The sequence below is a fragment of the Lolium rigidum genome, chromosome 1 (genome assembly GCF_022539505.1).
Source record: "Lolium rigidum isolate FL_2022 chromosome 1, APGP_CSIRO_Lrig_0.1, whole genome shotgun sequence".
Taxonomy (NCBI): domain Eukaryota; kingdom Viridiplantae; phylum Streptophyta; class Magnoliopsida; order Poales; family Poaceae; genus Lolium; species Lolium rigidum.
Genome location: NC_061508.1, coordinates 267,319,792 through 267,328,754, shown reverse-complemented (window position 1 = coordinate 267,328,754; position 8,963 = coordinate 267,319,792). Strand labels below are relative to the sequence as shown.

Here is an 8,963-nt window from a genome sequence, read left to right as displayed (position 1 = left end):
TATTAAGGAATTATGTTTCCTTGATAAAAAAGTTCTAGCGCCAATAACAGGTTCAAGGTTCAAAACTTACCAGGATTGTGTTAATTTTAGGATTATGAGTTAGGTTACATTTAGTTTTTGCCTACAAATTTAATATTTGTTTTGGATTAAGAAACAAGATGTGGTTGGAGAACCAACATGCCGTTGGATAGTTATGGCTCCTTTAATTCATAGAAATTTCATAGCATTTTAATCTTATAGGAATTTTTTTACACATGTTGTTTAATTCATAGGAACATATCCTATAGGAATCTTGTAGGTCTTCTTTGATTAATAGAATAGAAAAAACATAGGAATATGAAAAGCACATGATTTGAATGTCATGCATACTTAAATCCTAAGGAAGATGAAATTTGTTTGATTGTAGCAAAGGAACTTTTTTCATGAGGTATGACCTAACGCTTTTTTCTTATATGATTTGCTACAATCAAACAACTTGGATAGGAAATTTTCTGTAGAATTTATACGTTTCCTATGAATCAAAGGAGCCGTAGTGCAAATCCTATCGAAAAAAACATGAGGTCATATCTCATGTAAATTTTCCTTAGGTACAATCAAAGGAACCATATGAATCCTTCCATAGGATTCGATTCAAGTAGCCATGCCATTTCAATCCTATACTTTTTCTATTCATATAATTTTTCCTATCCTATGAACCAAAGGAGCTCTTTAGAGGGTAGTCGCACCCCATAGCTCACAGAGTACATACCACATGTTTGACACTTTGGTGATTTATAAAAAAAAAATTTCCAGCAGGAGGTGATGTTTGTGGACTCAGTTTATCGGAGTTGCTAATAAAGATAGAGTGTGCATGCTTTCGTTTCGTATGGATGACTGTATGTACTTATTTGTGAATGTTTGTTCTCCGTTTTTCTTTAAAACATCGTTTTAAACATTTTCCAAGGAAAAGCACTTTGACTGTTGTGACGCGAAGGAAAGGAAAAAAGATCTGGACGCGTCGTCGGCGGCACCGCACAGCACCGCCGCCCCTCCGCTTTTCCTCGCCACGCGCCCACAGATTCAACGGAACGCGTACCTCCCGCCGCGTGATTACCGCACCAATTACTCCACCAAATTAAACACCCCCACTAACACTAATAATGCCTCGCAAAATATCCATATAAACCCCCCAAAAAAAATCCCACCCCAAATCCTGAGTCAGTCCGCGAAATCGACACACACCTTCTCTCTCTCTACACTACCCTACCCTACCTCCTCCCCCGTCGCCGCCCCCCTCCTCCTCTCCCCCACCACCCCCGCCGGCGCCGGCGGACCGCCGTCCCGCCGCCTCCCCGACCCCCGCGGGCGGCGGATCGCCGGATCCCCACCCGATCCGGAGCCGGCTCCCGCCGATCCACCCGGGCCGCGCGGTTCCCGATCTGATCCATCCCGCCGGCGTGATCCAGCGGGGCGATTATCCCACGGTCGGGGGCTCGGAGTCAGGGCTGGCTGGCTGGTAGGTAGATGATGAAGGCTTCCGCGTCCTCGCTGTTCCGATCCGTGTACCAGTAGGTTCCCTTGGTCGGGTCGGACTAGGATTCGTGCTCCTCTTGGCAGAACCCGACATATATAGAAGGTCGAGATAGGTCGTCCTCTGCTCAGCTTCGTGCGAAAGATTCGATCTTTGGGGGCGGCTGGGCTGCGATTTTGCCGACTGCTTAGAGGCGCCGATCTGTGCGAGTTGTTAGGGTTTCCGTTTCTTGAGATTTTGTCCCCAAGACGGCCCTTTAGGAGTGAGGATTTTGTGGCTGTGAGACGAGAATGACGACTTCTAATAAGCCGATTTCGCTGGCTGGGCCGGTCGACGCCGATGTGCTCAGGACAGCGGAGTTAAACAAGGTTAGGAACCATTTACCATCTGACCGATCACTGATTGTTTAACATTGTATAGCCTGAGATGGTTTTCTGACTCAGATTCTTGTTCTTCTATGTGACTACTACTGCAGTTCTTGGTTGATGCTGGGCTATATGAAACCGTGGAGGAGTCGGCCAGGCGAGAGGAGGTGCTGGGGGAGCTTGACAAGGTAACTACCCCCTTTTCGTGGTGTCTGATCTGATGACCGAGTGTAAGTATAGGTTATCTGGTTGCTAAACAGAACCCTTGTTTGAGTTTACAGATTGTCAAAGACTGGGTGAAGCAGTTAACTAGTCAGAGGGGGTACACCGATCAAATGGTCGAAGAGGCAAATGCCGTGCTTTTCACCTTCGGGTCGTACCGTCTTGGGGTGAGACCATCAGCTCTCACTGTTTCCCTCTTGCATGTTATTATCTTTTGAAGTTTCAAATCCACCATGCAAGAAAAAAAACTTTTTTTTTGTGTGTCTGGGAAATGCCACTATGGGAACTAGTACAACAACTGGTAAGACTATTTTCTTTAGGTACAAACTGAACTAATTCTTAACTGCACACAGGGGCTGCATCAGCTCTGATAACAGCACACCATGGAGTTAGACAGCAAATCGTACAATGAGCACGGATCCAGAAATCTTATTGATCTGCTTGTATTTTGCACATGGCAATGTGGGATATCCGACTAGGCCTTCTCCCAGGAGTTTACTGGACGTGCATCTCATGTCTCTGCAGATTGTTCATGTTTTATCGAGTATAATTAGAGAATAATAATAATTCCATACATAAATTATAGGATATGGCATGGGAACCTACAGCATCTTCTGTTGTGTGGTCATTGTGATCCTTTGAGCTGGCCTAAGATATAACACCCTGTCTAAAGCAACCTCACTGTAGCCAGTGCGATGAACTATTCTAAGCTTTATATTACAAAGACCAACTCTTTCTCAACTGTAGTTATAACTCAAATGTAATACACTATTTAAGCTAACAGTCCAATAACGAATCATTGCAAGTGTATGACCACTTGTAAAACATTTGGCTCAACTCATCTGCTCAGAAGTGTCATTTCTCCCCAGCTCAATTTATGTATCTTTTAGGCATGTTAACGTCTGTCTTTCTCATAAAATTATATTATAACCTGTGCATGATTTCGCACTTCTGTTTTAATAGGTCCATGGACCTGGGGCTGATATCGACACGTTATGTGTTGGGCCTTCTTATGTGAATCGTGAGGTAATATTTTCTTGCTGCTTTCAGTAGATTTTTTGCTAGGTGCTGTTCCTAACATAGTACCGTTTCTGCAGGAGGACTTCTTTATTGTACTGCATGACATATTATCGCAAACAGAGGAAGTGACTCACCTCCAACCTGTACCTGATGCACATGTCCCTGTTATGAAATTTAAATTCCATGGGATATCAATTGACCTTCTTTATGCCAGCGTTTCTCTCTTAGTTGTACCATCTGTAAGTTTATACCCTGCAAGTTATGTCCATCCATTTGTTTGTTTCTGAATGCGCACCATGCTTTTGTGTACGCAACATTCCAAGAATCCTACATGCGGTATTCAAGTCATTTCTCATATTTTTAGTAAGGAGGTATACAAACCATTTTTTACTTCTTCTGATATCTGTGTTTTCAGTATGCATATGGGATTACCTTTTTGATGTTTGTATAATAAATCAATAAATCAATGATATTAGACTACTCTATTTTGGCATTTGTCTGCTAGTGTACTATGGATATAAAGTAGGTTTATTCTGCTATCCAGTGTGATCTAGGTCAATGCTTACCACTCATGTGTGCTTAGTTTTTAGTGTTTCTAATATATGTATCAGGTTAGTCATGTAAAGGCCTATTTTTTGCAGTAGAATCATATTTTCTTGCTTGGAGCTTAAGGTTGCAATATTACCAATATTTTGGATGTAAAACTTTCAGTTGAACTTTCTGTCATCACCAAAACTTGAATCTTCTGTTGTGACGATCAAAGTGTCTTGTTTGCATTCCATGGCGCATTCTGTTGTTTTGTTGTAAAATATTTGTTGTTTAACTCACTGTGGTGATTAACTTTTGAGTCCTCTATCATCATGATCCACATGTCTCCTGTTCGCTAACCTCATGGTAAAGCCTACTTTGTCACCATTGCTAATCTCCAGTGATGTCGTTAGTATGAACTGTTTATTGCATACTTCTATGCATATCCCCGAGTTTTTTTTGAAAATGACCACTTCGCTACTTGAGATGCATGTGTTTAACTCACAGTTCTTCATTAACAGTCTGGGGGTGATAAAGGAACAATTCACAGTCATCAATGCAGCACGTCTTCTGCTGTTAATTTTTTCAGCCGTTTAATTTCTTTTGCTGTTTTGTTCTTTAAAATATGAAAGGATAAGGTTTACTTGGAAGTTCACATCCTGCCCTCTTGCTTATGTTATCTGAAATTATTTCAAGAGATACATTTTAGTCTTAACATATGGCTGCAGGATTTGGATATCTCTCAGGAATCAGTGCTTTATGAGATTGATGAAGCTACTGTTCGCAGTCTTACTGGCTGCAGAGTGGCTGACCAAATTCTTAGGCTTGTTCCGAATATTGAGGTTGACTCAAGGAATTATAATCTCTGTTCTTGTTTAATAGTTGACCATTTCTTATTTCGTCTATCTAGGATGGCGGTATTAACAATATGTATGGTATCTTGTAGAACTTCCGAACAACACTAAGGTGTTTGAAGCATTGGGCAAAAAGAAGAGGTGTTTACTCAAATGTAAGTGCATTTTTTTATTGTTGTTATTGCAACTGTTACTTCTCTTTAAATTGTTAGGATTAATTTGAGCATCTATCTGGCTAGGTTACTGGTTTTCTTGGAGGTGTCAATTGGGCATTACTGGTTGCACGTGTCTGCCAGCTCTATCCTAATGCTGTACCAAGTATGCTGGTCTCGAGATTCTTCAGAGTCTTCACCCAGTGGCACTGGCCAACTCCAGTGATGCTGTGTGCTATTGAAGAGGAGGAGCTTGGTTTTCCTGTCTGGGACCCGCGCAAGAATCCTCGTGATAGAACTCATCATATGCCCATTATCACCCCAGCATATCCATGCATGAACTCTAGCTACAATGTATCGACCAGCACACTGAGGGTTATGATAGAGCAATTTCAGTTTGGCAATAAAATATGCCAGGTAGTCTTCTTTACCTTTATTAAAGTTCCTGTTAGGTGTTTATTGTTTTGACTGTTATCCAATCTTCAATGCAGGAAATTGAGCTGAATAAGGCTAATTGGTCTGCCCTTTTTGAACCTTTCAATTTCTTTGAGGCATATAAAAATTATCTACAAGTTGACATCATCGCCGAAGATGATGCGGATCTTAGACTTTGGAAGGGATGGGTGGAGTCTCGGTTAAGGCAACTGACTTTAAAGGTAATATGTTTATGTTCTGTAGGATCAGAGGAGTAGAAATTAATGATTGGCATAGGAACTAGTGGGTTTGTCGGTTTAGCCTGTTTTAAGCATCAAACAAACCCTTTTGATTTGATTTTTAACTGAATGTGATTATTGTTTATCTGTAACGCTTGACAGTTTAGTATGTATTATTTTATTGACACTGCAGATTGAACGGGATACATATGGGAAGTTGCAATGCCATCCTTACCCATCAGAGTATGCAGATCCTTCTAGACAGTGTGCTCATTGCGCTTTCTTCATGGGTTTATCAAGGAAAGAAGGTGTGAAAATACAAGAAGGTCAAGCGTTTGATATACGTGGGACAGTTGATGAGTTTAGGCATGAAATCAACATGTATATGTTCTGGAAGCCTGGGATGGAGTTGGCTGTTTCTCATGTTCGGAGGAAGGAAATTCCTGCTTATGTATTCCCAGAAGGATACAGGCGACCTCGTCCTCAGAGGCATGTGAATCATCATCAACAGTCTGGTAAAAATGCAACTGAGAATGGCACATTGACTGGATCTCCAGATGGTCAGCTAAAGAGGAAGCATGCTTCTGATGGAGTGAATGATACTGAACCTTGCAGATCTGTTAAGAGGGCTTCAGTCAGCCCAGTTCACCCTAAAACTTCATCACCACTGTCTGGGAGCCCGGTTCAACCCAAAACTTCATCACCTCTGTCTGGGAATGTTAGTGACGATCCCACAAGCAACAACCAAACCAAAGATACTTCTAATGCAAGCGGTGGGAGTCAGGATTCCCCTAGCAGTGGCAATGAAGAACAAGCAAAGTGTTCAAGTTCATCACAGGCATCTGAGAAAAGCTTGGATTCGATCCCATCAGGATCCAAATGTGTGAAAGTGGAAGCTGCCTGTTCCGGTGACGTGACCAGCAAGCAAGCAAACTGTATTTCACATGTCAATGACAACACTGCTCCAGCTGTCGTAGTCAGTACAACTTTAAAGCGTGTTGCTGAGAAGGTTGTATTGGAGCTCGTTGGAAGTGAAAGCTTGGGTGGCAATAATGCAGATTTACTGCACATCACAGAAAAGGACATGGGAAATGTCCTTGCTGAAAAAGTCCACTTCGGTGGGAACGGAGTTTCTCAGAGCGGCCTCCATGAAGAGCTAGAGGTCTCTGCTTCTGGTGCATTCTCTCCTTTCTTCTAATGTCTAGTGATTAGTTTCTATATATGAAACGAACTTATGTATTTGATGTTTGTTCTGTAAATCTGAACATTTTGATTGAAGTGCTTTCTAAAGCTCATGCAGGTGTGAACTCGGATGGATCCAAGAAGTCAGCACTGAGGCATGGTCTTGAACCCAATCCTTGTACATTGACTATTGCCGTTGTTCCATTTTCTTTATACTCTGCTTTTCGGTATTTGTTTGCTACTTTCTGCAGGGTTAGTCTGATGTCTACAGCATGAAGTTGGAGAACGGGGGAATGGAGGGTCTGGTGTCTCTTTGGTAAGTTGCTCAACTCACAAACTTTCCTTTTGGACACAGATCTGCAAAAGCACTGGGGATCCTTGGAAGGAAGATGGTGGAAAATCATGTCAGGCAATGACATGGCAAAAACAGCATTCAAGCAAAGTTTCCGTCATGGGAGGCCATAAGATGTCTACCAGCTCTAGATTATGGCAAGTTCTTTTATCGAGCCTAGCTCACCCCGTAACTTCGTGTCCAGAGTTGCGGTGTAGTTGGCTATAATGGACCAGCAGTCCCCCCTGGGTTGACTTGTTAACTTCCCAGGGTTGTCCTGCTCTTCTGCTGTAGATCTAGATTGGAAATAGACGTGACTTATCCTCCTGTAATTCTCAAGGCCCCATTTGTACCCCTCCATCCGTTGTAATATAAGATTTGCAAGATGGTTCATTGTACTGTGGCATGTCTCTATTTTTTCTTGTTTTATTATGTTCATAGTGTTTTTGAGTTCTGGTTTCCCCGAGGTTCGTTGGTTTGTGCTCCTAGCTGCTGAGGAGAAACAGAGAGAAATCCTACATGACCTGTATGCTTTATTTGCGAACGGTTTAGCTGTGCTTTTAGTACTCATAGATTCAGCGCAACATCAGGTTTATTTCGATTCATCTCAAAGTAGGTCCTCAAATTTTGTCCTCAATGTGTCCGATTTGGCGCTGGGGACATGTCTCAGCCACCGTCCACTGAACCCAATGGTGCTCCCTATAGGTGCACTGACAACTCAGAGAACCAAAACCAAAGGGAGGAGTCCAGAGTGCTTGTATGAAGGAATACGGCTGGGCAGTGAAGCGGACTTGAAAATTGATTTCTTTGGGGCTAAGCTTCCATTTTCACATATAACCTGCTTTAAAAGCCAAAGGTGTGCCGGAAATTGTCTTTGGCTCTTGAAAGTTTCAAAAAATTGTGGGAGGTATGTCAAAAACGGAATGCGAAATTCTTTATATTGTAGGATACATAAAAAATAACAAAATCTGATAAAATTTGGACATTTTAAAATATGGGTACTTAAATCCCCATACTTTTTTTTAAAGAACAGTATAAGTTCAAAAAATAGCGAGATCATTGGAGCCAAAAATCTCCACTCCAAGGCGTGCGAGGTATTGTGCTCACCATCTGAAAAAGAATTATTGTGCTCAGGAGTGGGTCAGAGGTAGTAGCACTTAATGTTTTCGACTTAGACAGTTGCAGAATTTTTTTCTCTCGAAATGGGGGTAATTCCCCGGCCTCTGCATCAAATTGATGCATGCAACCATTTATTGAAAATCATCCAGTGTAAATAGTCTTACAACCTCAAACTCAAGGGTCACCCAAGGTGTTCATGAAAATAAGCCATCTAAAAATCGAAAATAGGGGAGAATACATCACACTCCTAAGTATTATGTATCCTATCAGTATGCTGCCAACCATCTTGGCTGAAGATAGCCTGAACGATCGCCATCAGTCGTGTGCATCCAGAATTCATATGTATACGCTGCTCCTCCGGCTGAAGGTATGACCACATTTGGATCCAGTAGACGGCCTTGTGAATAACCTGCAAAAAGAACACACCTTCTGCCTAGTTAAAAACAGCACCATTGCGACAATTCCAAATTACCCATCACAAAGCACAAACTCCTATGCGAATTCGAGCTTTCGTTTAGACAGTTGCAGATGCAATAATCCTTATTGGTTCTTCCAGATAAAGAACACTTACCAATGCTTCAATTTTTTTTTTTTTGAATTTGAGCTACCTTCCAATGGTCCAGGTGTTGTTGATTCCCTTATTCGGTGGATACGAGATCTGACGAGCTGAGGGTTTGTTGCAGTAACGATGCTTTGACAGGGTCGTAGTAGCCTCAGGTAGCAACCAAAGTGGGAATTAATCTACTCTATGTGCCAACAAAGCTCATTGCACCAGGTGGACCTACTTGATACGAGCCTCAGTACCCTACACCTGTGGAGTATCTCAGATCGAGGTAACCACACCAAGATCAAGTTAGCCAATGATGCTAATTTCACCATGCCTAGAGGGCGCAATAGACCTCATATGCAGGCGCGACTGGGCCGAGACGCCTCCGTAAATGGCAGCTAGTGCCGGCGTCCCATATGCTCGATCCGGCGCTGCTGCCGAACGCCATACGACGGCCTATGCTCTAAGTCGCATCCCTTG

At 42.4% G+C, this 8,963-nt stretch overlaps 1 protein-coding gene across 3 annotated transcripts; it reads left to right on the top strand.

The window, feature by feature from the left end:
- Positions 1-1,458: 1,458 nt before the first annotated feature.
- On the top strand, positions 1,459-7,215 carry LOC124693632 (nuclear poly(A) polymerase 4-like). 3 transcript variants are annotated; one of them, XM_047227133.1, is made up of 12 exons: positions 1,459-1,878; positions 1,986-2,063; positions 2,157-2,264; positions 3,061-3,123; positions 3,195-3,356; positions 4,374-4,487; positions 4,592-4,654; positions 4,739-5,068; positions 5,143-5,307; positions 5,498-6,466; positions 6,605-6,641; positions 6,738-7,215. In XM_047227133.1, exons 1-11 carry the CDS (start codon positions 1,801-1,803, stop codon positions 6,608-6,610), a joined length of 2,136 nt encoding a protein of 711 aa, XP_047083089.1. In that variant the 5' UTR covers positions 1,459-1,800; the 3' UTR covers positions 6,611-6,641; positions 6,738-7,215. The 3 variants fall into 3 exon arrangements, with proteins under 3 accessions (XP_047083089.1, XP_047083083.1, XP_047083075.1); XM_047227127.1 differs by having other exon boundaries at positions 6,596-6,641; XM_047227119.1 differs by having other exon boundaries at positions 6,596-7,215.
- Positions 7,216-8,963: the final 1,748 nt, after the last annotated feature.

Excerpts from the sequence above, each read along its gene's own strand:
- LOC124693632 (XM_047227127.1), top strand. The coding sequence starts at position 1,801 with ATGACGACTTCTAATAAGCCGATTTCGCTGGCTGGGCCGGTCGACGCC. Across the intron at positions 2,064-2,156 it reads TGCTGGGGGAGCTTGACAAG|ATTGTCAAAGACTGGGTGAA; the intron begins GTAACTACCCCC and ends TTGAGTTTACAG. Across the intron at positions 2,265-3,060 it reads TCGGGTCGTACCGTCTTGGG|GTCCATGGACCTGGGGCTGA; the intron begins GTGAGACCATCA and ends CTGTTTTAATAG.